The following is a 26,513-nucleotide window of genomic DNA, read 5'->3' as shown; positions in this document are numbered from 1 at the left end:
GAGAGGAGGTCAGACAGCTGGAGGTCAAGGACTGTCAGTGTCCATTCTGGAACTTCCAGGGCAGGCGCTAACCAGAGCTGCTTTAAATAGCCCTGGGCCCTCAGTTGTGGTCCTGAGGGCTACTCCTGTATGCTCTCCATAAACCGGCAGGCATTCCAGAATGGTCCAGGCCCCCGGGGCTGCCCTGTCTGCATCTTAGGCACTCTGCTGGGTCCCCACACAGTATGCTGCAGTGGAAAGGGTATTCTTGCCTTCACTAGGGTTTAGACAAGCCCCCCAGCATGGCCATATGGCCTTGGGCATGTCACAGCTTTTCAGGCCTCCTTTTTCTCATTTGGGGACCTACGGCCACCGCGAGAGCAAATGAGACAACAAAGGCAGAAGCCTCGGTGTGAGGAAGAGCCCGTCAGGCATGGGTGCTGCACTGCAGGGCAGCCCAGCACCCACTCCCCCACTCTCTCCTGCTTCTCCCTTGCCAGCTGTGGGCTTTGAGCAGCATGCTGTTGAGCGCCTCTGGCCTCAGTTTCCCCATCCTAGGGGGGTTGAAGTGAGGGTCGAGGAGCTCCTGGCCCGACATGGCGCTGGGCTAGCGGCAGAGAGCACAGCAGTGAGCAGGCGGTCTCTCCCCGCAGGCCGTGTTCCACGTGCAGTCGGTGAAATGCCTTAAGTGTCAAGAGCAGAGCCGGGCGGTGCTGCCATGCCAACATGCTGTGCTGTGCGAGCTGTGTGCTGAGGGTGGCGAGTGTCCTGTCTGCCAGCCCGGCCGGGCCCACACCCTGCAGTCGTGACCCCGCGCCTGGCCGCTCGGCCCGCTGCTCACCTAGGACTTTTTAAAGTATATATAGATATATATATGTATGTATGTATGTATATGTATATGATTCTGTATATGTATACATCCTGTATGTGTGCGGGTATGCGTGGGCAGCCAGCGTGTGAACAGTGTCTGTGTGTATATCTGTACATAGATATAGACACACACTTTAAAACCGACTTACCAAGCACTTTTTAAAAGAAAAACTATTTTGCAGTCCCCCCTTGTGCCCGCCCCTGCCCTTCCCACTGCAGAGACAAAGCCCCCCCCCACCCCCCTGCCCTTTGGCAGGGAATCTGTTTGTGTCTCTTTTTTATGTAGGAACTAACTATTTTTAACTTCTTCCTGGGTCTGAGCAGGGAAGGGTAGGAGGCTGGAAGGGCCGGGGGTGGGGAGAAGCCTTCAGGGCAGGCCCTGCTCACCCACCCCCTAGGCCAGGGGAGCAGAGCTGGTGTGGAGGACTTGGTTCCCCAGGAGCAGACCCGAATCCCAGCTGTGAGGGCCACAAGGGGACGTAGGGGATGCACTGGGACACACCAGCCTAGCTCATGGGCTTTTTACCAAATGTGTATTTCATTCTAAGGAGAGTTGGCAGGGGCTGGCGGGCCAAGGCTGCAGGGCCGACTCCTCTCCCAACACCTGGGCCTGAGGCTCTTGGAGGGGCAGGGCCCCGAGTTCTGTCCCTCAGGTTCCTGAGGCCTGGGGTCACCCTCGGTCCTCTCCCTGCACCCCCCAGGTCCCCAGGGCCACCTAGCAGGCTGGCAGTGCCCTCTGGCCCCCAGCCGTCCCTTCCCTCCCCCCCACCTGCTGTCCACCCCTCCCTCTGGCAGCTAGCAGGGCAGTTGGTGGGAGGGGCTGCAGCCTGGCCCAGGAAGGAGGGCCCGCGTGCATTCCTTGGTGCTCTCTGAGTGCAGCTGACGTCCTGCCCGGCCCAGGGCGGACGCCTGTGTGCATGTGTGTGCGTGCCTGTCCACTGTATGGTGTGTCTTAGCTTCCATTTTTAAATTGTCATGTATAGAGAGGTGCCGTGGGGCGGGAGGGCAGGGCGGGAGGAAGGCGGTGACCCCGCTCCCAGCACTGGTGTCTGGAGCAAGGGGGCTGGGAAGGGTCTGGCCCCAGCCCAGGCCCCCCCTTGGGCTCAGCAGGAAAGGGCTTTCAATGAATTAAGTGAAAACTTTCTCTTTTTTTACGAAAATGCAAAAATCAACAAAGCTCCAAACCTATTGGGAATAAAAATATGAACTTGCAGTGGTAGCTCATTTCCATGGGGTCAGGGGGTAGGCTGAGGAGGGCCTCTGAGCTAGGAGCTAGGCCAGCAGCTTCCAGCCTTACCGGAGTCCCGGAGCCCAGCCTTAGCCTCAGAAACCCTACAAGCCCCCACCCCTGGGATGTGCCTAGCTGCTGAGGAGAGGTCTCGAGGCTCCCTGGGCCCCTCTAGGCTCCAAGGTGGCTCCAGAGCCCTAGAGGCAGCTCACCACTGGGGCTGGGGGGCGCACAGAGATCTCCCAGGCCCGGGACTCTTCTTGGGCCTGCTCTCTCCAGCTGTGAGGTTTCCCACAAGGCCTCACTGTTTCTCAGAGGAACAGGGTTTGGTGTGTGTGGTAAGTATATAAGAAAACGTTTGCCATTTCAGCATTGTTTCTATGTACAATTCGGTGAAATTAATTACGTTCATGTGCAACCATCACCACTGTCCATTTCCAGATTTTTCAGTCATCCTTAACAGAAGCTCAGTGTCCCTAAGGAGGACAGTGGATTTTTATTTACTTTTTTCTAATTATTTTATTTGCTAATCTATTTATGGATAGGTTATTTGCTGATCTGTTGTTTCCGGTGTCGGGTACTGCCCTAGGGATACACAGCTAGCCAAGCTTCCTTTCTGCTCTGCCCTCAGTGCCAGCCCACTGCCTGTAGCTCTCACTCGGCTCCAGGCTCCTCAGCCAGGGTGCCAGAAGCACCCCTCAGTGACGCCACCACCCTGGGGGGCTCCACTCAGGCAGCTGCAGGGTGGGCCCCTCCCACAGGAGGATCTGAGCCACAGCCAGTAAGCCTGGGTGGGGGGCTGAAGAACAGGACCAGGGAGCTTGCACCCCCACCCCCAAGACCCTGCTCTGCTGGAGCAGATTTTCCAAAAGGGGAAAGGGGCACAGCTGCCTCCCCTTCTGGGGCTGGAGGGAGTATAGATTTTTCTAATGGCGGCCCATCTACGGGGCCTTGTTCTGTCTGGCAGGAGGGCGGGCCAGGGGGGTCTGCATTCTGGGCTCATGTGCTGGGGCTCCCAGGCCTGCAGGATCCTTCTGGAGTGCTAGGCCAGGCAGGTGGGCTGCACCGTGGTGGGGAGGACCAGGCCTCCCAAGAAAGCTGGCCCCTATAGGGAACCTCCCCCCACTACTGCCCTGGCCGTGGGGGATGCTGCGCAGCCTGCTTAGCTCGCTGCCGCCGCATCCTCACAAAAGCCTGGGCCTCGCGGTCCCCCTTGCGGCTCTCCAACAGCTGCAGGATTGGGTCCCCTGTGAAGAGAGGGGCTTGGAGGTCAGACTCACAGGACCCCCCCAACCCAGGGCCTGGGTGGTAGTGAGGGACACAGCACTGCCCATCCCCCAGCTGACCTGGCAAGTGGGTGGGCCCACCCCAGCCAGGCTCACAAGACCGCCTGACAAGGCTGAACACCCTCTTGGTCCCCTGGCACCACAGTGCTGGACCAGGTACACTGACCCACTTGTGGGGTGAGAGGTGACAACCGGCCTGTGGTTGTGACTGTCACATTTTTGAGAACCTTAGGCTATTTTTCTAACCTCTTTGTGCCTCAGTTTACTCCTATGTAAAATAGAGATAATACCTGCCTCGTTAGGTTGTTGCAGAACTGAGTCAACCTATGTAAAGTGCTTAGGACTGGGCCGTAACTGGTGCACAAAAACAGAGGATTACTATTGTAGCACCTGGGGAGCGCTGTGCTGTGGTGTGTCCTGGTCAGAGACCCGGGTAAACCCTTGGGGGACCTTCCCTGGCCAGGGAAGTCACATTACACTTTGCCTGGCTTAAATTCCCGTCTCCTAATTAGGCCAAAGCCACCGTGCTGGTTCCGCCAGCTTCCACCGCCAAGGAGGCCTTTTCTGACCCTGACTTTGCTTTTCTAGGGGCGCCCTGCCCGAGCCCCAACAGGGCCCCCCACCCTGCACCCTGTGCTGGGCCCGGCCCCACCCTTGTCCCAGGGCCTACCGCTGGGTGCGGGGTAGGTGAGGGGCAGGCGAGTCTGCGGCACCTCTTCGGGCTCCTCACTCCCAGGAAGGCCCGGCACTGAGCACAGGGGTAGAAAGGCCTCGCCTTCCAGGTCATCGGCACCCAGCGTGTCATGGTCCAGCACGGTGAGCAGGAGGCATGCCCCCTCCTTTTGGCATGGCTCTGCGGGCACCAGGCTGGGCAGGGGACACAGGCTCAGCTGCCTGCCCTGCTCACTGCCATTCCTCCAGATACATGGGGAGAGGCCAGGGTGAGAGGAACCAGCCAAGGACGGATGGGGAGCTGGCATTCTTGGGCCATATGGTCTGACACCTGCTCTGACCACAGGCTGACTCTAAAACTGGGGTCCTGTGTCCCCAGGCTGCTCGTTGGAATAGAGAGGAGCTCAGGGACAGGACCTTTCCCTGGGAGCCTCTTGAGTCCAACATGCAGGCATCCACCCCTCCCCCAGTAGTCCTGCTTGGCCTCCCAGGAGCAGGTTTGGCGCCTGTGCAAGCAAACGCTTGTCCCAGGTGCCCCCTCACTGGGGCCCAAATGTGGTCCCCACCACAGGGGAGCAAGAGGAGCAGGGCTGGGGATGCCAGGAGAGGGGAGGGGCTAGAAGAGGGCGTGGGAGTGCGGGCTGCTCACAAATCAAAGGTCTCATCAAACAGCGGGTGAAGGTCCTTCTTGTGCTTCTGGGTCTCCCGGGGGGCCAGCTCAGGGAACACGTGCCTGGGCTCCAAGGTCAGCTGCACAAAGGGGTCGCTGGAGCCTGGCATGCAGCCCGGGGGAGGGGATTGTAGAAGCCATGCAGCACCTCCCCCTGCCACCCCACAGCACTGACCCCTCTCAGTGATGGGGAGATGCACCCAATGCTCCAGCTGGCAGGGCAGCTGAGTCCCCGGGGGTGCTGGTGGCACGGGGGCCAGGCTGGGGATTCGGGGGTGACCAGTTGGCAGCTTCCACTCACCGTTGGAGTCCAGGGGCAGCAGGCTGGAGGCGCTGAGCAGCTCAACGCGGAGCTTCTGCTCAGAGGCCTGGTAGGAAGCCTTGACTGTGACCACCCCCAGCTCCTCGGAGGTGGTTTCTGCCTGCAGTGGGGAGCAGGGGCAGTGTGGGCTTGGGCAGAGCTGAGTGCAGGTTGGGGCCCCTGCAGTAGGGTGTGACGGGAGGAGGGGTGCCTCACCTGCTGCTTGAGGCGGCTGCAGAAGTACTTCTGGATGAGCTCCCGGCTGGAGGCCGCCTGCAGTGCCAGGTCCCTCTGCAGAGCCTGGGGAAGGGCACACCCAGGAAGTCACTGCAACTTTCTTGCTGAACCTTCAGGAGCCCACAGCCAAGGGGGAAACGCCAGTTTGATACGGAAAGTGCTGGGTCTTATGGGATCATAGGCAGGTGGACAAACCCTCAGGGATGGCGAGGCAGACAGGCACAGGCAGGACCAACTTCATGTACACTCGACCTGGGCGGCACAGGGCCCTTGTGCCTAGGAGGCCCTTACGCTTGGTTTAAGCACTCGGCTGCTAACTTAAAGTCAGCGGTTTAAACCCACCAGCCACTCCAAAGGAGGAAGATGGGGCAGTCTGCTTTCGTAAAGGTTCAGCCTCGGAAATCCTATGGGACAGCTCTACTCTCTCCTTTAGGATTGTTGAGTCGGAATCAACTTGTTGGCAATCAGTTTTTCACCGTTTTGAAATTCTTAATGGTTTTTGAGCCAGGGCCCTACATTCTCATTTTATGCTGGGCCCCACAATTATGTTGCCAGTTCTGGCAGAGGTGAGCACACAAAGGTGGACTCCTCCCACCCCACCAGCTCACCTGGAAGGTGGCCGTGTGCAAGGCCTCAGGTGGCAGACCACAGCCCTCGGCATGGAAGCAGATCTCCAGGTTCTAGGTGGTAAGACAGCAGGGGTGACCGCAGGCTCTCTCCTACCACAGTTACTGTTGTTGCTGCTATCCTTACCTGCAGAGCAATCTTCAGCCTGTTCGCGGCCAGGGGGGAGCTCCGCTGGGAGGGGGCCACCTCCGCCAGCACTGTGAGCGTGTGCGTCCAGAGCAGAGTCAGAAGGCTGGGGCAAAGAGCAGACGAGTGGCCGGACACAGGACAGGAGGCCAGAGGAGGAAGCAGAGGTGCTCTTGAGAAAAGTGAGGCCTCATGGAACCCAGCCCACCCCCAGTTCTTCCCTTTCACCAGTCCCGCCCTCCACCTGCACCTCCCCCTGCTTCACAGGCACGGGCTGGCTGGCAGGGGATGGAGCGAGGACTAGTGTCCTAGGGGAAGGGGAGGCAAGCAGGGTACAGATGGAGTCTGTCCTGTCCCACCTGCCTGTCCACCTAAGTGAAGAACCCTTCTCAAACCAGGGGGCAGAGAGGGCGGAGAGGCTGGTCCCCCAGATGACACAATCATAACTCAAGGTGGGAGTGGCCAAAATGAATAAGATTTCAATGCTGGCCCAGTGGTTAAGAGCTCAGCTGCTAACCAAAAAGTCAGCAGTTCAAATCCACAAGCCACTCTTGGAAACCCTATGTGGGCAGTTCTGCTCTGTCCTTTAGGGTCACTATGAGTTGGAATCGACTCAGGAACTGATTTTTTTTTTTAATACCTTGGGAGAGACACTAAAACAGTGGCCAAGACCCAGTCCTAACAACTACCTGAAATAACTGAAATTCAACACGTACCAAAGTCAAGTCCGGCAGCTAAGCACAACAGATAAATGTATTGTGTAATTAAGGAGGAGGAAGGCCTGTGTTAAAACTAGTTTACTTGTTCATTTATTCAGCACCTCAAAGTGCCTGCTATGTACCAGGAGTCCCTGGGTGGTACAAACGGTTCATGTTCTTAAGCTGTTAACTGAAAGGTTGGAGGCTCGAGTTCACCCAGAGGTGCCTCAGAAGAAAGGCCTGGCAATCTACTAAAAAATCAGCCATTGCAAAGCCTATGGAGCACAGTTCTACTCTGACATGGTGTTGCCATGAGTCAGAATCAATTCGATGGCAATTTTTTCTTTTAAACGCACCAAGCACTGTTGTAAAGGCTTCTGAGACAGCACTAACCAAAATTCCTGCCTCATTGGGGATCAGGTCCTGGTTTATGTGAAGAAGAGCTGAACAAATGGCATAATACGACCTAAAAAACAGAAGGTAGGCCATGCCTACACCAATGGGAGTAGATCAGACGTCTAGGGAAGGAAGAGGCCAGCAGCCTTCCTCAGGCCCCCATTCCATTTAGAGGGTGAATTGTCATCATCGTCATCAATGTACTTGTCATTGGCCTTGTCCTTTGTACAAGCACTGTTCTCAGCACCTTACAAAACCAAAAAAAAAAAAACCAAACCTGTTGCCATCGAGTCAATTCTGACTCACAGTGGCCCTATAGGACAGGGTAGAACTGCCCCATAGGGTTTCCAAGGAGCAGCTGGCGGATTCGAACTGCAGACCTTTTGGTTAGCAGCTGAGCTCTTTAACCACTGTGCCACCAGAGCTCCCAGCACTTTATGGAACTCATTTAATTAGCTCAAGGCCACCAGGCAGCAGTGAAGCTAGAGTATGAGCCCAGGCTTCTGGCTCCAGAGCCCAGACCTTGACCTCTACTCCCTGCCGCCTTGTGCCCTGGGGGTCCCTGCTTTAAGAGAGACCCTAGCTAGAAGTCTCCTCAGTTGGTCAGAGGGCAAAGACACAGTCAGGGAGGCCATGATCGGCTCAGTCCAAGGAAGAACTTGTAACACTCAGAGCTGTGACATGGGCAGGCTTGTGATGTAGTTAGTGAGCTCCCTTTCCCTGGGAGCAAGCATTTGAGCAGAGGCTGGTGGAAGATCACAAAAGGGATTCCTCCCTGAGAATGGCTACCCAGGGCACAGGAGGAAGGGCAAGGTGAGGGCACCGCAGGGCAGAGTGGCTGCACACCTGCTGAAGTTCTCCTGTACCAAGTTGGTGTTCATGTAGCAAAGCTCCACCTCCAGGAACTTCATCAGGGGCAGAATGGCCTGGGAAGGGGGCGGGAGCACGTCTGGATCTGACCAACTCAGGTCCCACCCCTATTCCCTTGCCCTGATCACCCAGGAGTTACCACCTCCTGAGTCCCAGGAAACAGGGCCCAGAGCTCATATGTGCATCGTTTGAAATTCTTGGCTCCAAGGCCCCACATGACCTGGCCCCTTCTGCCCTCCTCTCCCCCTTGCTCAGTCTGCTGCAGCCACACTGGCCCTTCAACCTACCATGCATGGCCCTGCCTCAGGGCTTTTGCCCATGCTGTCCCCTCTGCCTGGAATGCTCTTCCCCTAAAAACCCTCATGGCTCCCTCCTTTGGTTCTTCCAACTCTTGACTCACCTGTCACCCTCTGAGTAAGGCCTTCTCTGGCCACTCTATCTAAAAATACAACACTCTGACCCTTTCCACCCCCTTCTCCTTAGCACTTATCTAACACACTGTGTAAATGTATATATTCATCTCTTGTTTCATCTTCCCTACTAGAACGTAAGGAGCCCTGCTGGGGCAGTGGTTAAAACACTCGGCTATTGGTTTGAACCCACCATCCCCTCTGCAGGTGAAAGACCCGGCAATCTGCTCCCATAAAGATTATAGCCTTGGAAACCAGGACTTTGAACCAGTTTATTCCAGGTGGAACCCCTGATGAGAATTTGCATTTCTAACAAGTTTCCAGGAATCACCTAGGGATCTTGTTAAAATGTAGAATCTGATTCAGTATATCTGGGATGGAAATGCAAATTCTCAGCAGGGGTTCGAACCAGAACAAACAAATTTACAGTCCTTTTGGAAACACTCTGGGGTGGTTCTACTCTGTCCTATGGGGTCACTACGCGTTAGAATCAGGTTTATGGAAACTAGAATGTGAACACTAGGGAGGCAGGGATGTTTGTCATGTCCTTCACTGATCTATCCCTGAAACCAATGCCTGGCATAAAACCAAAAAAAACCCATGGCCATTGAGTCGATTCCGACTTACAGCGATCCTATAGGACAGAACAGAACTGCCCCATAAGGTTGCCAAGGAGCACCTGGTGGATTTGAACTGCTGACCTTTTGGTTAGCAGCCATAGCTCCTAACCACTATGCCACCAAGTTTTCCAAAACTGGGTGCTTAATTAATGGTTGATGAATTAATGCAATCAAAGGTGTGCATTATTACCCCTGTTGACAAATGTGGAAACTGAGGCCAGTCGGCTTGTATACACGGCACTGAGGCTAGGGCAGCAATCTGTACCCGGGCCTGCCTGGCTGCACGGCCCCAGCCCTCCCTGCTGCAGCCCATACATATATGGCCTAAGGACAGGAGGCAGCATACCTTGCCCAAAGTCTGGGGATTTACTTCTGACACCCCAGGACCTTCAGCCCTGGGCTCACCCTAAGCCCCCTCACAATCCCAGACCCAAGGAGCTGGCAAGGCAGTAACGGTGGCAAGCAGGAAGGGGCACTCACGTCCTCCGGCAGGATGGACTCCCTGATGCTCAGGAGCTTCTGGATGTGCTTGGCAATGCCCACCTCCAGCTGGGGACACAACATGGTAGAAGGAGCCAGCCAGGGCATGAGTGGGGGCCGGGGGGGGGGGTTGTGCTGGGGGCCTGGTTTTGGGTCAGGAAAGGGTGGTGGTGGGACATCAGCCCTGCTTGGGGCCAGGCTTCAGGCTGTGGGTGGGGCAGAGTGGGGGTCCTGTTAGGGCCGGACAAGGTACCTGCTCTGCCAGGGTGCGGACCCCGGTGCGGATCTCGTGGCCCAGGCCTGCCAGTGCACCCTGCAGCTGGGCGTGCAGGGTGTGCTGCAGCTGCCCCTGCTCCAGCACAGCCCCAACCCGCTGCTCCAGCGCCTCCCACGCCAGCTGGGTGGGCAGCTTGCCGATCACCAGTCGAAGCTGCTCCATGTTGTTTACCACCACACACAGCTGGGGGCAGCACATGCACAGAGATGCAGGGCTTCCTGGGCAGCTCCAGGACTGGCAGGCTGTACCCCCACCCTCGCCAGCCCTAGCCCCCAGCACTGGCCCTTACCATGTTGGCTGCCTGACCCTGGTCCTTCTGGCCTGCAGAGAGCTCGCGGGCCCGGGCCTTGATGAGGCTACAGTACACCAGGGCCAGCCGGCAGGTGTCCTGGGGCCGAGAGGGATCAGAGAGAATGGATCAGTGGATGGGTAGCACAGGTGGGGCAGACTGTACGCTCACAGGGTGGGGAGGTGGGGAGGTTATCCTGGGGGAGGCGGGAGAGGCATCATGGAAGACGCTGCACCTCCACGAACTTGACAGTGATCATGAAGGCCTCCTCTGGGTTGGGCCAGTCCAGCTGCCGAGCCGTGTGGCTGATCTGGGCGAAGCAGGTGGACAGATCTACGGCTGAGGTGCTATGCTTGGTTAGTTCTCCCAGAGGCACCAGCTGGTGGGGGACGGCGGGGAGTAGAAACGAGGGCTCAGGGCCTTGCCAAGTCCACCCCCTCCCACCCTCCTTCAGCAAGCATCCACCAGCTCCTACCACTGCCAAGCACAGAGCTGGGCAGGCGGCTACTCGGGGGGCCAAACCAAAGCCCGGGCTGCAGTGGCAGCCTGTAAAGTTAATCCCAAAGATATCAAGAAGCAGAGATTCGCAAACTGGTCTCAAGTGCTCCCTGAGGAGGCGTCCAGAACTGGCTTCCCGCTTCCACCGCGCCCTTGAAGTGCCGGCAGAGCCCGACTCAACCCGGCCCCGCCCAACCACCTCTAGCCCCTCCCTTCCCTAGCCCTGGCCCCGCCCACCCGCCCCCTCTGGCCTCGCCCCTCCCCAGGCCCAACCCTGCCCCTCCCCAGCCCTAGCCCCGCCCTTCTCCAGCTTCTCCCGGCCTCGGTCCCCGCCCCGCCCGGCCCAGCGCCGCTCCCACCTGGTCCATCTGCACTGCACGCTGCACCCGCGCCAAGGCCACGCTGTACGTCTTCTGCAGCCAGGAGGGGATGGCCGGCTGGAACCAGCGATGGAAGCCGTCCAGAGCCAGGACTCCCTCCCTGAGGAGAGCCGGGGCTCAGCCTGGACAAGGCACAGGCTCCAGCCCCTCCACGACCCTCATTCCCCAGCGCCCACCAGCTCCTCCGCCCGCAGCCGGCCTGCAGCCCACCTCTCCGAGAGGTCCGGGCCCAGCTGGCAGAACTCCTTGAGGCTGATGTAGAGCTGGAACAGAGTGTCCCCCATCTCCGGGGACACCTGGCCGCCCACCGCCGCCGTGTAGTCCTGCACCCGCTTGGCCACCTGCGCCGAGAAAGGAGGGTGAACCGTGCGGAGCCAGGGCGAGGGCCAGGCCAGGGAGGCGCGCAGGGACTCACCAGCCATTGCAGCTCCAGGAAAGCCATGGGGAAGAGGTCGATCTTGAGGGCGCTGCAGGAAAGGCAGCGGGCATGACCCAGTGCCGCCCTCCCAGGCCCCTCGGGTCCCAGCCCTGAGCCCCTGCGCCACTCACTTGCGGAAGATCTTGTTCCAGGTGCGCTGGCACTGGTGCAGGTCACCAGTGACGTCTTGTACCAGCCTCAGCAAGGCCTTGCCCGCCTCCAGCAGGCCCTGGCCGGCACAGAGTTGGCTGAGCAGGGCTGCAGGGGCAGGCACCCCCACGCATCCATCCCCACCCCTGCTTTCTGCCCCAGCCCCTCACCTGCACCATGGGCTGATGGTGCTGCTGCTTCAGGTGGAACCATTCCACAGTGCCAGTCTGCGGGCAAAGAGGCAATGAACAGGGAGGGGCCGCCAGACCCAGGCATGCACCTTGCCTGTCCCCAAGGTGGGCACCATACCCGCAGGGCCTCAGTCACCAGGTGGGGCAGTGGGGCGCTGTCGGGACACAATTCCCCAAAGGCCTTCATCTTGCACATCTGCACCAGGACTCTGGAGAAACAGTGGCCGTGTCCAAAACGCCAGCCGCTTGTTCCCACTTCCACCCGCCTGCAGGCTCCCTCCCCCATTGCAGGTGCCCCCAGCTGCTGCTCCCCCTTTCCTGTTCCCAATGATGAAGGGCAAGCCACTCACCTGAGGAGAGACTGCAGCCGGACTGGGGAGTCAGCAACAGAGAGAGGGAAGACAGAGCGGAACCTCCTGATGAGGGAGAGCCCGTAGGCCAGCAGGGAGCCAAACGAGGTGGCCAGCTCCTCCAGCTGCAGGCAAAGATGTCCCGTGACAGTGGAGCTGGTTTTGGGTGTCCTCTGCTGCTCTCCTCCCCCTTCCCAAGCCTGTCTGCATGGCACCCCTCACCCATCAAACCCACTTGTTCTTCCTTGAGCCGGCCCTGGATCCACTGGTACTCGATGCTGGTGATGGGGTGCAGGAGGCAGCTGCTGGGGAACTCGAGGCTCTGGTAGAGGCGGCTGTAGGCCAGCCACTGCCTGCAGCAGAAACGACACCCTCAGCAGTGCCGTCCAGTGGGTACCACCATTCCACTGCTCACCTGGGCTCAGGTGGGAGGGACAGCACCCCCACTGCCTGAAGCCTCCTGTGGGTGCCCTCAGCCATCACAGGCTGCAGACTCATGGCTGAAGGTGACTTGCAGGATATTTTTTGGTGGGGGGGGTGGATTCCCACAAGGTGCTTTTCAGAAACATAAATTAATCACCAATCTCTTAAATTAGGATTTAATTTCATTTAATTCAGGGTTACTTTAGGATGTCTGCCATTCTAAACATTCAGGATTTTTTTGCTGCTTCTGCAAAATCGAATTTGGGGATTTGAGCCTTAACGCCCACATGGCAAGAATCATCTAGAACTTCCTTTTGGGCAGCTCAGGGGGACTTCCCAGAGGTGCCGACTGAGCTGAGACTAGAGGTTTGAGTGGGAGAGCCAAGGAGAATGGGGCAGAGGAGCAGTCCAGGGACATGCACGCACAGTCCCCACCAAGATACAGCTGCTACCTATTCTGCTTGCCTTGGAAACCAGGTCCCACATGAGCAGTGCCATTCCGCTAGACCCCATCCGGAAATACCTTCCTGCCTACTGTCCTGGACACACTGCCCCACCCCTAGAGTGTCCTCCCTCAGCCTCCTTCCACCTTCCACTCAAATGCTTGGCAGTGAGTGACTCAAAGGCAAAGGTGATAGACAGGGGACAGTGGCAGGTCAGCAAAATGCTGGCTCTGCAATTCCAGTGTCCTGTAAGAATACAGCAATCCAGACCTGTACGTGAAATCTCCTGAGTTTTAAAAGCTGAAGACTCATTCCTGGACTCTCCTGAGAGCTAGACTTTGGGATGCCAGTTGGTAGTGACTGGTCCATGGGAGGGCAGGTGGGTGGGAGAGGGTGGTGGCTGCATACGTGGCCTGCCCAGGTGGTCCGGGCAGGGCTTTGCACTCACGCCATGGACTGGTGAAAGTCGGACAGGTCCTTCTGCGTGGCGTGGAGAAAGAGGATGGTGGCAGCCTGGGGACTCAGTGTCCCGTCCCAGGAGGTACTACCCGCCTGAGAGAGATGGGTGGAGGGGTGTCAGGACCTGACAGTAGGCCCTGGCCCCCCAGCCCTGGGAGGGCAGTACCTGGTGCCGCGTGACTTCGTGGGACACAAGCTGCTGCAGAAGGTGGAGGTGCACAGTGTAGCTGGGCTGCGAGCGGCTGGCCCTTGTGGCTCTCTGCAAGGGCAGGCATGGCTGTGAGCAGACAGGACTATCCCGGGTGCAGCCTGCTCTTCCCAACCCAGCCAGGGCCCGGCCTGGGCCGCACACTTACCCGCTTGTGGATGAACTGGAACTGGAGGTGGCACTGGCCACGGTCTGGGTAGGTCTCGGTGCAGGGCCCCAGAGGGTACCACTGGTCCTCGCGGCAGCGCAGGTCCTGGGGGGCATGGGCCGGTGGGGCAGGCAGGAGATGCCCACACCCAGGAATGGCATGAGCCTTGCACCAAGTCCGGGGCAGGGAAGCAACAGGAGGCTGACCCCAGGTTCCCCTGGTGTAGACTGGGGCCCTTCCCCAGAGCCCTTCGCCTGCTCTCCTGGACCATTTTCTCCACCCCACTCACCTGCAGTCTCAGAACCAAGTTCCCCAGAAAGTCGTCCTGGCCCTTGTCCTTCCTGACCTCCTTAAGGATCCTGTTCCAGGGAGGGGTTCCAGGAGGGGATTCAGTCTAGGCCTGACAGAGCCTGCACCCAGACCCTGTACCAAAGGAGCTGTGGGGCAGGTGGAGCCCTGCTCCTCCTGGGAGCCCACAGTGCTCACCTGCGCAGCCCATGCAGGTCTGTCAGCTCCCCTAGCTTCTGTCTGACGGACTCCACTGTGTCCAGGTCCCTGGTTGGCAGTGGTTTGAGCAGGAGGCAGAGAGGGCCTGACCCCTTCCAGGAGAAGGCCCTGCAGCCCTTGCCCCCTCCACGCCTTTTTGTTCCCATCCCTGGGGTGAGGAATGCCCACTTACCACATGTCCAGATGGAAGCTGGCATTGGCTATGTCCTTAAACTCCCTGCAGGAAGGAGAAGGCACCGTGAAGGCCTTGGAGGGGTGGCCCTGACCAGGCTACATGCTCCCCCAGCCCAGAGCCTGTCCCTCAAAGCTGCTCCCATCCCCAGTATCACCCACCATGAGAGCCCCTCCCTGCCAAGCTCCCCCCACAGCTGTTCCCCTCCCTCCTTTAAGCCGAGACTTCAGACCACCCCCAGATTAACCCGGCCAGGGCCCAGCCCTCTCTGCCCAACCTGTACACCTGGCATTTATGTCTTTGTCCTGTCTGGCCAGCTGTCAGTCTAGCAAACCTCAAGAGCAGGGCGCCTTCTCCAGTCTTCCCCCAGTGCTTAGCCCCTCCCCTGAGCCAGAAAGATGCTCTCTTGTCCTGGTGACACCCCACACTGAGAGTAGCCCCAAGCAGGGAGCAAGAGGGACGCAGGCAACTTACAAGATGAAGGTCTCATCCCAGACTGGGTTGAGTGTCTGTGTGACGACTTGGGTGCGGTGAGTCTGCTCCTCCGGGATGGTGTCCCTCACCACCGCCTTCTGCCGCTGCCTGGCCCCAGGGCTACCCCCGGGCACGCCCACCCCCTGCTCAATGCCCAGCAGGCAGTAGGGGTCGCTGAACCCTGTGGGGGAGAAGAGGTCAAGGCAGCCAAGGAGTCACCTGTGCTCACTGGGAGAGTCCCTCATGGCCCCCCACCTCCCAGACTGAGCCTGCTGCTGGGGAGGGGGAAGGGAATGGCTGCTGGGCAGAGCCTCTCCACTTCCCAGACTTGGTCCAAGGGGCCAAGGTGCTGGAGGTAGGCCCTGGGGGCCCCTTGGGAGATGGAGAGTCCCCACAGAGATAGGAGAGGAAGGAGCCCTCCCCTCCTCCAGCTACCACTCACCACTGACATCCTTGCCCAGAATGCCCTTGGCCTGCTTCACCGTGGCCTTCAGAAAGAACATTGGCTTCTGGAGGGACAGGAGGGGGCCCTGAGTATCAGAGGTGCTGGGCCCCCTAGGCCCCCTCCCCAGGCCCTGCCATCCCTCAACCTCAAGCTCCAGGGCCTGCTGCAGCATCCGCTGGTGCTCCTCTGGCTCCAGTTGGAAGGCCTGGTGGGGAGGTGAGGGTGGGTGGGTGCCTTGGGCAGCTGGGGTGTGGGCGCGGGGCAGGTGGGGCGGGGGCTGGCTCACCTCCTGGAGGTACCGCAGCAGCTCAGAGGACTCAGCCACGTGGTTGGGCTCTGGCTGGCCCAGGCGATGCAGGACTGTGTAGAGTGCCTCCTCATAGAGCAGGGTCCGCTGAGATAAGCAGGGTGACCTCAGGGCCCCCTCATCCACCTCCCATTGCACTGAGCCCCCAGCCCCCCAGCACCAAGCCCAGAGCAGGAACAAGGCCCCCCGTGTCAGGGGAGGGAGCTGGACCCCAGAAGTCCCCACCCCCCACCAGGCTACTGCCCTGGGCCTGGTTAGCTGGGAGGCATTCATGGGGTACAGGGCTGGTCCCCAGCACTTCTTCATACCCCAAGACTCTGCTTCTTACCTCCTCAGGGGAGAAGTGGTGGGATGGAGGCTCAACCTGGGGAGCAAGACGAAATCCAGGTGTCCTGGGAGGCCAGGACCAGGCCCCACAGGCAGAAACTCCTCCTCAGAGGCGGGGCCCCCGGCAGTGGGAGCCCCGGCATGCCAGCCTCAGCCCCCCAGGGCCCTGCACCTGTTCCTGCAGCAGCCCTTCCGAGGGTCTGTTCCCCGGGCCAGCCTCCTCATCCCCTGGCCTTTCATGGCTGGGGTCCATTGGCACTCAGCTGCCCCAGCTCAAGGTCTCTGCACCCGCTCCCCCACCCTCCTTCCTTCCCCAGAGGAAACAGCGCTGCTTATCTATCGGGCTGGGGCTGCGCTCTTCACCCTACGGCGGAAGTGAGGCCCAGCAGCGGAGGTGGGAGAGTAGGGGGGGCCGCTGGGCAGGCCTGGGGGCTGCAGGCTGGTGTCCACGCAGCCCCCGCCCCCTCCCCCCACAGCAGCCCAGTGAAGCCAGCCCTTCTGGAGCTGGAGGAGCCATGATGGAGGGATCAGCCCACCACAGGGAGAGGGCCAGAGAGGCTCTGGCCCCTGACCTGAGGCCAGGGGCACCCAGGGACATGTGGACCACCCTGCTCCGCTGACCCAAAGGCTCTGCCCAGGGCAGGGGCAACGGGGTTGGGGGCGGGGGACCTCCAGCTAGGCCCTCGGCCTCTGCCTCAGCCTCAGCCTCTGAGAGGTGGGGCCAGACAGCGGCTCCTGCACCCCAGCCCCACCCAGGCCGCTGTCCTCCTTGTGGGCGGCAGGCGGGTGGGTGAGGTCTCTCCTACCTCCCGAGCCTTGCGGGGCAGGGGATTGTGCACATCTTCGGCTCTGCGGCGCCTTATCTTGATGGCCTGGCGCAAGAGGGGAGGGCGCCGCTGGGGGTGGGAGAAGGGTGTCGCCATGGTGGCCAGCTCTGCCCTTTCCCTCTGCCGTCCACGCTGCCACTGGGTGAAGACAGTGAAGCCGCAGGATTGTGCAAAGAGTCCCTGGGCTGCCACCTCTGCCAGTGCGGGTGGAGGAGGGCGGGTGGGGTGGCAGGGTCAGGGCTCCCCAGCGAGGAGCCAGGCCCAGGCCCCCTGCGCCTTCCTCCTGTGGGAGGGATCCTGCTGGGATGGCTCAGGGCTGGAGAGGAAGGTGGACCCAAGGGGCGGGGCCAGGCCACCCACTCCCACAGAGGCCCTGGGGAGGATCCAGGGCTCCCACCAGGGGGCGCCAGGGGCTGGCGGGCAACGCCTCTGCCACCAGAGGTGCTGCAACTTGGCTGGCACTGGGGAAGCTGGCCTAGGCTAGTGGGGGATCTCCCCCACAGCTCCTCCCTGAACGAGCCCCAGAGCTGGGGTGAGGGTTCAAGTGGGGGTGGGGGCTCCAGGGAGGCGTCTCCCCAGCAGGCAGAGACTGCTCAGCCTGCTCCACCCCACAGGTGACATTCCTCCAAGGTGGCGGGGCTGGGCTGTGCCGGAAAGGGACGGCCCTGCTGCCCAGCCCCCACCCCACCACCTCATGAGGGTGCTCCCTTCAAATGCCCTTGTAGCGTCTTTAGCCAAATCCAAGAGCTCCTGAGCGGGGCTGCACAGAGGGAAGGGGCAGGAGGTGGTGCTGCCTCATCCCTCCGGAAACAGTGGCTTGGCCCAGAAGGGGGAGAAAATGGACATTTCAGAACTTTCCCAGAGACCCACGACCTGCTGACACTGTGCCCAGGCCTCTCTCCAGGCTGGTTTCCGGGGGTTCCCCCCACCCAGCCCCATGAGGGTACGCTGCCTAGGGACGCTGCACACTGGCAGCCAGCACTCAAGTCCCGGCACACTCCGGAGGGCATTAGCTGCCTTCTCCTTCAGACTCTTGGTAAGACTGGGGCCTCGCTTCCATGATGAGTGAAGCCAGCATAGCTGCCAAGGCACAGGAACTCCTGGCCTAGGCCAGGCCCCTGCCTCCAAAGGCCTCCCGCCCAGGCACTTCCTAGGCTCTGCCACCCTCCTTCTAGCCAGGCCCCGGGGACACTGGGTGGAGGGGGGGGCCAGTTGGATAGCAACTTCCGTGGGAACAGAGGCAGGAGAGGGCCAGCAGGGAGAAGGGAGGCTGAGGCCCAGTGGGGACCAGATGTGCCTGAGAACAAGGGACTCTCGTGGGAAGGGAGCCACCCTGAGCCCCCTCCCAGCCCTCAGCAGCCAGACAGCTATCCTCCCCACAGCTGTCCTCAGTCACCACACAGAGCCAGGCAGTCATTACTTCATTTTTGCTACTTCACATTTTCGGCAAACAAATCAAGGTGCAAACAGGGTTTATTTCACATTAATATATTAACTGGATTTCTGTCAAATAAATAGGGAGTTCTCTTTAAATAACCATCTTCTCACTTCAAGGCCAGTCCAGGAGCGAATGAGAGCAAATTTTAGTGCACTGGAGGCCTATCACCAACCAGGCAGGAAGCACAAAGGGAAGGGCCGGCACAGGGCCAGGCCCAGCCCCAGGAGTCAGGGGCCTTTCTCACAGGCCCCCAGCAGCCCTGGGGGCATGATGCGATGGACATGCACTCTCCAGTTCCAGTCTGAGAACCCCTTCTACAGGAAAAGAGATGAGAAAAGGCAAGGGAAACAAATTCCAGAAACGTGAGCAGGGAAGCTGAGGGGCTTCCTCTCAGCTACTGTGGCCTTGGCCTGATGCCACCCAAGCCCTGGCAGCTCACTTTAAAGCTCCAAAGTCACGCAGAGGTGGCAACAGAATGACCAAGGACAGGAAAGGGAAAGGAAGGTGGTGTGGCCAGGGCTGGGCCTGGGCTGGGAATGGAATGTGGACAGTCAGTCAGGCGGGACTGCAGCCTCCCACGGCCAGAGCCAGGCCAGTGGAGGGAATGTGGGTGGACCTGGCAGGGGTCCCTCGGTGGAAGGCGCCAGACTCCCTTCCAGGCCTGGTCTGCTGAGCTCAGGGGGTTAAAGGCAGCTGATACACAGTGGCTATCAAGATGAGAGACTGGACTGCAGTGGAGGAGGTGGCCAGAGAGTCCCTCCCTGGGGAGAAGCTACTCGAGGGAAACAGGAACAAGGGGGCACCCACGCTCCTGAGGGAGCCCCAGAGATGGAGGGGGAAGCTTGGCTGACAGTGCCCATGGGCTCTGAGCTAGTGTGGGAAGCTGGGAGGCACCTCTCTACAGACAAGGGTTCCCCACTTCCCCCAACACTAGTTCCTGCTTGCTGTTTATCATCCAAACTGGAAGAAACAAGGCCCTCCCTACGCCTCCCCAAGCCCCAGACTTGGTCCCAGGGGAGGGGTAGGAAGGAGCAATGAGTGGTGGGTGCCAGTGCAGCGTGAGGGGTCTACTGGGTCTTCTTGTCTTCCGGGGGGTAGTAGGGAGGTGGTGGAGGCTGGTTCTGAAGAAGAAAAGAAAGATCACGTTAGAAGTTTCAAAGCAAGGCACAGTTTCTCCCACCCTTCAGTCCCAGTAAAGAGTGGCAGAGGGGCTGGGCCCAGGCCCTCCAGCCACCTCGCACTCACCGTGGGCATGTAGACGTTGTGTGGGTTGCCTGGGTTGTAGTAGGCGCTGGCAGCTGCTTCGGCGGCCTTGGCCTCAGCTGCAGGAGAGCAAACACATGCACAGTAAGCTCAGGCGACAAGCCCTTTTCCCGTCCTCTTTCACCTTCCCCTTGAGCTCAGCCTGGGGTGGAAGGGCCGGGCCTGACCCCTGGCCGCCTGCTGCTCAGGGACCCAGTCCCGTCAATAAAAACAGCAATGTGAATTCACTCAGTGCTTTCCACGTGCTAAGCACTGACCTTTCCTGATTCTCTGTGTGTCTCCCCTCACCTAGCCTGCACCACGAATCTACGGGGTCGGAACTGTGAACCACCAGTCTGTTCTGACTCAGTGGCAACCCCATGTGTCACAGGAGAACTTTGTTCCATACAGTTTTCAATGGCTGATTTTTCAGAGGCAGACTGCCAGGCCTTTCTGCCAAGGCACCTCTGCATGGACTCGAGCCTCCAACCTTTTGCTTAGCAGCTGAGAGTCAACCGTTTGCACCCCCCAGGGACTCTAATAACTGTTACTATCTGTTCTGTGGATGAAAAAGCTGAGATATAGCAGGGAGGTGTTCCTGACCAGCTAAGGAATAAAGTGGGGACCGGACCCCAGCCCTTCACCATCAGGCTGCCACACAGCCTGTTCTGATCAGAAGTGTCCTGTCCCTAAGCTTAGGGGAGCCCCTAAGCCTGGGCTCGTTCATCATGTGGGGCTCCAGCCAGCTGGGGCCCCCCGGCAGAACGCTTACCTGCAGGAGTGGAGGGGACGTCAGGGCCACTGACAGGAGGCTCCATGGGCCCAGGATAGGGCGGTGGCGGGGGCTGCATGTACCCCATGGCCCCATCCATCATGGGAGGTCCTGGATAGAACTCTGGCAAGAGAGTGACAGGGACCCAGTGAGCACCTTGGCCCCACTCCCTGGGGAAGGCTGCCCCTGGAGCCGCACGCAGCCCAACTCCTCAGCCAGGCCTTCCGAGGTCTAGTCAGCTCCTCAGTTATTCCTGAAGCGGGTCAAAGAGCAAGTCTCCCTCGACAACCCCCTGGCCTGAGTAGGGGCGGTTACTGGGTGGGTGGGGTGAGGGGTGGGCAGCAAAGGACACTCACCAGGTGGGGGCGGTGGATAGGGGTAGCCAGGAGGGCAGGGGTACACTCCATTGGCGACGGGCGGGGCAAAGACATAGGCCCCGCTGGGCATGTAAGAGTACCCATAGGCTCCACTGGGGGCTTCACCTCGGGAGGCTATAAGCACAAGGGGAAAGAGACGTGAGCGTCACTTGCCTAGGTGGCTGGGGAGAGGGGGGCACCACCGACCGCTGAAGGAGCTGCAGGGTCCAGGAGTGTGCACAGCAGATGTCCCTCACCCCACCCCACTCAACTCCCCACCCCACACCTGAGTCGGCCTCAGGCAGGGATGAGGCGAAGGACAGAGGGTGGGGAGAGAGGGCAGAGACGAGGGGAGAGGCACCCAGGGCAGGGGTGGAGGGTGGACAGAGGGGCCCAGGGCAGGGGTGGAGGGTGGAGAGAGGGGCCCAAGGCAGGGGTCGGGGGTGGACAAGGGGCCCAGGGCAGGGGTGGGGGGTGGACAGAGGGGTCCACGGCAGGGGTGGGGGGTGGACAGAGGGGTCAAGGGCAGGGGTGGAGGACGGAGAGAGGGAAGGACTGTGAAAGGAGTAAAGGAGGAGCTGGGTGAGGGTCGGAACGAGGCGAGGATGTCTGCTGAACACACCACTTGGTAACTTAAAAAAAAAAAAAGGCGCCTGTTTAATGGTTCAGTTGTTTGTTTGTATGAAGTCTGTTAAAATGTCCTTGGGCCCAAAGAGCTTTGTCAAAATGCCGTAAACCTGCCCCAGGTGGGTGTACTGTGAGGTAGAGGACAGAGGTGATGCTAATTACAAGCTCCTTCCAACTCCCAGCCCTGGTCAGCCCAGTGCCCAGAGATTAGCTCTTGAGTGCTTAAAAAACAAAATGAAGAATCAGCAAACTCAAACAAACAAATAGTAAAAAAAACCCAAAACAAACAAGCAAAAAAAAAAAAAAAAAACACACATCCAGGGTGCTCTTGGCCCCTAATTTTCAGAGTTTTTTTTTTTTTTTTTTAATACCTTGAGATGCGACCTGTAGCATTCGCTGCCCAAACTCAATGGCGCCCCCTGCCGTAAAGATCAACTTGTAGGAAGCAGAGCCTTCCCAGCCACCTGAGAAAGAGAGAAGAGTGAACAAACAGCTTAGGAAATCACAGTAGGTTATGTCCAGAGAGATGGCTATTTAGCCTCTCTAGGCCCCCCATTCATCGCCTGGAGGCTTCTGGGAAAAGGCTGGCTAGACAGCAGGTGGGATCTGACAGGTACTTCTCCCGGCCCCTGCCACTCTGGGCCTGCTGTCCAGTACCTCCTCGTGCCTGCTGGGGCCTTTGGAACAGGGGCTTGACCTCCCGCCCCCACCCCTGTAAGCATGCTTGTGCTAAGGCCACAAGGTTTTGGTTTTGGATCTAACGTCAAGGGGATTTCTCAGCACCTTCTATAGAGCAACTGGCAGCTTCGCACTCAGTAACAGCTGGCATTCAAGCTCAGAGCAGACCTCTCAGCCTGCAGAGGTCTGGGGGTGGACCTCTGGCCCCTCTAACCTGGCTTCGGCCCAAGAGGAGGCCGTGAGCTCTCAGTCGCAAGGCATGGCCCAGCTGGTGTAGGGGAGGCGAGTTCACCGCAGAGGTCTTGGGACTGTGGACATGCCCGGCTTGTCACAAAGGGGAAGTTCCCTTTCCCTGCTCTACCAAAAGGCCCCTCTCAAGAGCAGGATCCAGCTCCTTCCATATCTAAAACCTGAAGACATGCCCAGGGGCACAGCAAGCCTTTGTGCTTAGTTGTCAATCTTTCTGCTGATCTCACTGTCTGCAAGGCATTTCAGCTCTTGGCAACCAAGACCCATCTCTGCTGACCAGCTGCCAGCCCACCTGTAGGTCTTGGGAGTTAATACAGATCTAGATGTCACAGCTAGGGTGGCAAGGGTCCACAGAGGACGCCTATAAGGCATCAGTCAGAGCCCCGGAGCGCCTCTCTGGGAGCCCTGCCTGGGTCCCTGAGTTCCTGTCACCCACCTCCTGCTTCAGCCTTCACAGTCCCCTTGATGTAGTTTGCACCAAACACAGGCTGCTTGATCTCACAGTCCTTCATCAGATAAAAGGGCATCATGAAGGACTGCATGGCGTCCTTCCCCTTTGACAGAAAAATGACCTGCAGGGAGAGAGAACAAGGCTGTCACCACCTGGACTAGAGCCCGTTTTGCTGTCACTTCCTGCCTGCTTCCTGTGTGCAATGAGTTGGTTCTCTGCATGTTGGGTGCCCATGCCAGGATCTAGTGGCCCCAGAGCTCCGGACACTCCTGGTAGCTTCTGAAAGTAAATGGCCTTCTGCGTAGTCTAGCTGGAGAAAAATGTGTTGCACGTAGCAGTCTCTGTGAAAAGGATAGACTGTTCTCTAATTTAAGTGGTGATAAGGAGGTGGTGGAAGCGGTGCCTAAGTAAACGGGCCTGCGGAGTTCGGGGAAGACCAGGAAGGGGCGAGGCCTGGATTCCTGAAAAGGAGGTCTGCTTCTAGCCTGAGCTTCACAGAACTGAGACCGGTGAAGTGGCAGGGCAGCGTCAGTCAGTTCCTGGCAAATGGGCTGCCATCCCTACAGCATGCCACTCTGCCCCAACAGCAATAGAGCCATCCACCCCCTGCTCGGTGTAACACCCTTGGGTGTTATAACCATGGCTAGAATGTGTGAGCGAAGATGCCAACTTGAACCCCCAAAGACGGGGTTTTGTGACACCCCACTCCCTGCTTCTCTCCTTCAATGTCTATAAGGCTAACCCTTGGGGAGCTATAGGCATTATCTTCCGGAAACCTCTCAGAGTCTGAGTGGGTAACTCTCCACCCCCCCAGGAATGCCCTGCCACTTCTCACTCTGTGGGTTTGCCAGGCTCTCTATCCAGTCCAGAGGGCGAGGCCATGCTGCTGGGTTCTGGCTGCACATTTGTCACTCTGAGTGTACATGGAAGCCCCACCGGCTACTCTGACAGAAAACGAGATAATAAAGCCTCTCTACTCCAGGCCTGGGTCATGCTAGCAGCCACATCCAACGACACAGAGACTTCACAGTGGCAGCTTTGGAATCTGCGTGGATCCGTTACCCAGAGACCAGGTCAGCTACATAAGGAGGTCAGTGGGTCTAGAATCTGGGAGCGTGTGACTGAGAAACACAGAGCAAGGGTTCAGAGGCCAGTGGACCCACGAGGCCAAGGCGGACCTGAGACTCACACCCCCTTTCAAGGGCAACGAGCCTCAAAACCAACTGTCCCTCTATGCGACTCACCCGGTACGGGGTCAGGAAGGCAGTGCCTTTCTTGGTCCCTCTGAAGGCCTCAGGCACGTTTCTCATGTCGCTGAATGTAAGTTCCACATGGTCATAGGACATCAGGATGCTGTGACAAGAGGGGACAGGCTGAGATGAGACTGTGTGGAAACAGGTTCTGGACCTCCTGGGACTGGGCCTTCCAGGTGAGCAGTCGCCTATTAGCAGCTGTCCGGCACCCCCTCTCGTATAAATGGAGGAAACCATTAATACACCCGTCAACGACATGTACAAGGTGGAGTTCCGGAGACGTCCTCCAAAGCTCACTTACACAGCCCTCACGTGACCAGCGCAGTCACGAGACGCCAAAGCCCCTCCAGAGGCAGGATGGATGATCTGGGTTAATGCTTCTATTTTGTGATAGGTGTTCTGTTCCATTTCTTGATTTGTTTCTTATGCCTATATAAAAATTCTAAGATGTGACTTTGTAGCTTAAAAAAAAGGCTTCCTTTAGGGTTCCTTTAAGCCTGAGATTCTTTACCTGGGCCCACCAGGACCGGATCGGGGAGCCCTTGAAATGACTGCGCATGTTCCTTGCTCTGGGAGGGCCCCTTGGTCTCATTACCCTCAAAAGGGTTCACGAAGATTAAGATTCACTGTTTTCAACATCAGAGGCCCTGGGTGATGCAAACGCTTAACACGCTAAGGTGCTAATCAAAGGCTGTAGGTTTGAGTCCACCCAGAGGAGCTGCGGAAGAAATGCCTGGTGATCTACTTCTGAAAAATCAGTACTGAAAACCCTATGGAGCCCAGTTCTACCCTGATACATATGGGGTCACCATGAGTCAGAATTGACTCAATGGCAACTTGTTTGGTTTATTTTAAACATTGGCTTTAAATTTCAATTATTATATATACATTTTTTTTTTTTTTTTCCCAGAAATGAGGCCGAAGAATCTCCTAAAGCTAGGCACACCCTACTTTAATACTCATGGAGCACTGAACCAGGTAGGAGGACGAGCAAAATAGATTTTTGTCTCAGAAAAGTCCTGCTGAGAGAGAAAGAAAAACAGCCCCAGGAGATGTTCCCAAGAGTGTTGGCCCAGAGCCAGGAACTGGCTGCACACAGACAGCTACAAACCAGTGAGCAGTATGAGGTTTCTGATTATAAAACAAAAAGGTCAAGTTCACATGGCTCCATTTGTCTCCTTCCACCTCCCAAATATAACATTCTTGACTGGGGAGGGGAGCGGGATAAGTGGAAAAGAGAACTGATAATAGAAAAGCACAGCTCACAGAAATGACTAGAAACAGTCGGGGTATCTGGGTAGGTTAAGATGGAGGGGGAGTCAGAATTCGGAAGTCCGAGTTCATCCTAACTGTCTCCTCTGACTCATCGAGCACTCCCAGGTGACAGGTCCCGAGCTGGATGCTGGCCCTGACTCCATCATTTCTCCTCTGGTGACTCAGGTTCCTAAGCTCCTTCTGACTCCAAGATAAGCACGTTTCAAATGAGGGCTGGCTGGTCTGATTCTCAGTGGCCAAAAATCTAGAGGGCAGAGAGCCATGCCCACGTTGAAGGAGGGGAAGAATCAATTGGGCAAGCATGTGACAAGAGGCAAGGGACCAACCTTCACAAGGACCCGCACCGTGCCAGGAACTGTCAGACACTTGATAAACAGTATCTATTTCACATTTGGAGCCTCAGCTTCTCTGCAGTTAAGCCTATTGACTTGGGTCAGGACTCATTTCCTGGAATCCCATCTCTGTTATTTACAGCTCTATGATCTCGCCAAGTTATCTACCCTCTCTGTTCTTTAGATTTCCTACCAGTAAAATGTGTATAATAGTATCTGCCGCACAAAATGGTATGTATTAAATTGGGTAGAACAGGCGCAGGGCCCGACACGTAGCAAGGTAGTAAACAACCGATAAATGACAATTATGTTTGTCTAAGGCTCTTCCCAGCTCTTATTAAAGTCATCAACTCTAGGAAAGGGGCTCAACACCCACCCCTGGGGTCCATCTCTCTCCTGAAACCCCGTCCCCTCCCTGCCGAGTCCCCTCCGCAGCTGATCGAAACATTCCGGCCCCACCCCCGCGACCCACCCACCTCCCTCCAGCCCTCCCCCCAGCCGTTACCCCTCCCCCGCCTCCGCCGCACCTCATCAGTTTCTCCTCCTTATGGGTTTATTTCCCACATCCCACCGCCCACTGGCTGCGCCATAGACACCCGCCCTTCAGCCCCCCAGGATTCTTCCGCAGTGTTTTCACCTCTCGGTGTTGTTGACGATCACTCCGCCACCCTCCGAGTGATTCTTGTTGAGCGCCATAGTCTCGGAAACGGGTCCCGAGACTCTCAGTGCAGTGCGCTTGCGCCCCTCTTTGGCCCGCCCCCAGTGGCGTCGTTCGTATTAGAGTCAGCCAATCATAGGTCTTGAGCGGAGGCTGGGCCAACCACCTGATCCCTAACGTCACGTGCTATGGTTTACTCCCTGTTCCTTCTACTTCCGCCTGCGTCACAAACTAGGTGAAGACTACAAGTCCCAGGAGGTAATGCTCTGGCAACCTCGACCTCTCCCTATGCTAATGAAGGATGCATTCTGGAACTTGTAGTCTCCCAGATAAGAGGCCTGGATTGACTAACCCTAAACCTGTGTGGGAACCGAACAACAAACAAGAAGACCTGTGTGCAGGAGCCCTCGTGGCGTAGT

At 58.1% G+C, this 26,513-nt stretch overlaps 3 protein-coding genes across 11 annotated transcripts in view; 1 reads left to right on the top strand and 2 right to left on the bottom strand.

Annotated features, from left to right (window-relative positions):
• Window positions 1-7,388, top strand: part of UNK (unk zinc finger) — a 39,452-nt gene extending 32,064 nt beyond the window's left edge. For all 3 annotated transcript variants that reach the window (XM_010596953.3, XM_003417255.4, XM_064270731.1), the window contains exon 16: window positions 633-7,388. In XM_010596953.3, the coding sequence (XP_010595255.1) occupies window positions 633-788 (156 nt within the window). In that variant the 3' untranslated portion in view covers window positions 789-7,388. The remainder of the gene's footprint in view (window positions 1-632) is intronic.
• UNC13D (unc-13 homolog D) lies at window positions 2,555-17,075 on the bottom strand. Of its 4 annotated transcripts, none has more exons than XM_064270726.1 (32): window positions 16,743-17,075; window positions 15,938-15,973; window positions 15,589-15,696; window positions 15,448-15,507; window positions 15,300-15,366; window positions 14,858-15,038; window positions 14,384-14,428; window positions 14,191-14,259; window positions 13,994-14,063; window positions 13,705-13,809; window positions 13,515-13,607; window positions 13,338-13,441; window positions 12,259-12,376; window positions 12,024-12,148; window positions 11,792-11,882; window positions 11,653-11,709; window positions 11,464-11,561; window positions 11,330-11,381; window positions 11,125-11,255; window positions 10,894-11,014; window positions 10,272-10,415; window positions 10,037-10,135; window positions 9,724-9,930; window positions 9,471-9,539; window positions 7,937-8,016; window positions 5,997-6,168; window positions 5,852-5,923; window positions 5,223-5,306; window positions 5,007-5,127; window positions 4,685-4,808; window positions 4,034-4,230; window positions 2,555-3,324 (listed from the first exon to the last, which is right to left on the bottom strand). In XM_064270726.1, the coding sequence occupies exons 1-32, from the start codon at window positions 16,857-16,859 to the stop codon at window positions 3,203-3,205; spliced, it is 3,339 nt and encodes a 1,112-aa protein (XP_064126796.1). In that variant the 5' UTR covers window positions 16,860-17,075; the 3' UTR covers window positions 2,555-3,202. The 4 variants fall into 4 exon arrangements, with proteins under 4 accessions (XP_064126796.1, XP_064126798.1, XP_064126797.1 ...); XM_064270728.1 differs by having other exon boundaries at window positions 5,997-6,102; window positions 16,743-17,074; XM_064270727.1 differs by lacking the exon at window positions 16,743-17,075 and adding an exon at window positions 16,109-16,602.
• Window positions 17,076-18,218: 1,143 nt separating this feature from the next.
• On the bottom strand, window positions 18,219-26,206 carry WBP2 (WW domain binding protein 2). 4 transcript variants are annotated; one of them, XM_023556884.2, is made up of 9 exons: window positions 26,074-26,168; window positions 24,131-24,258; window positions 23,821-23,929; window positions 22,562-22,697; window positions 21,570-21,662; window positions 20,572-20,706; window positions 20,216-20,338; window positions 19,447-19,523; window positions 18,219-19,322 (listed from the first exon to the last, which is right to left on the bottom strand). In XM_023556884.2, the coding sequence occupies exons 2-9, from the start codon at window positions 24,235-24,237 to the stop codon at window positions 19,269-19,271; spliced, it is 834 nt and encodes a 277-aa protein (XP_023412652.1). In that variant the 5' UTR covers window positions 24,238-24,258; window positions 26,074-26,168; the 3' UTR covers window positions 18,219-19,268. The 4 variants fall into 4 exon arrangements, with proteins under 4 accessions (XP_023412652.1, XP_003417302.1, XP_064126802.1 ...); XM_003417254.4 differs by lacking the exon at window positions 24,131-24,258 and having other exon boundaries at window positions 26,074-26,205; XM_064270732.1 differs by lacking the exon at window positions 20,572-20,706 and having other exon boundaries at window positions 26,074-26,171.
• Between the last annotated feature and the right edge of the window lie 307 nt (window positions 26,207-26,513).

The sequence above is a fragment of the Loxodonta africana genome, chromosome 18 (genome assembly GCF_030014295.1).
Source record: "Loxodonta africana isolate mLoxAfr1 chromosome 18, mLoxAfr1.hap2, whole genome shotgun sequence".
NCBI classification, from domain to species: Eukaryota; Metazoa; Chordata; class Mammalia; order Proboscidea; family Elephantidae; genus Loxodonta; species Loxodonta africana.
The sequence above is the reverse complement of the archived record's forward strand: the minus strand, read 5'-3'. Positions and strand labels throughout refer to the sequence as shown.

Coding starts and splice junctions, on each gene's coding strand:
- UNC13D (XM_064270726.1), bottom strand. CDS start 16,859: ATGGCGACACCCTTCTCCCACCCCCAGCGGCGCCCTCCCCTCTTGCGC. Junction 15,974..16,742: donor TGCCCCGCAAGGCTCGGGAG/GTAGGAGAGACC, acceptor CTTGCTCCCCAG/GTTGAGCCTCCATCCCACCA. Junction 11,382..11,463: donor TGGAACAAGATCTTCCGCAA/GTGAGTGGCGCA, acceptor CCTTTCCTGCAG/CGCCCTCAAGATCGACCTCT.
- WBP2 (XM_023556884.2), bottom strand. CDS start 24,237: ATGGAACAGAACACCTATCACAAAATAGAAGCATTAACCCAGATCATC. Junction 20,339..20,571: donor CTATCCACCGCCCCCACCTG/GTGAGTGTCCTT, acceptor CTCTCTTGCCAG/AGTTCTATCCAGGACCTCCC. Junction 19,524..20,215: donor CGTCCCCTCCACTCCTGCAG/GTAAGCGTTCTG, acceptor GCTCTCCTGCAG/CTGAGGCCAAGGCCGCCGAA.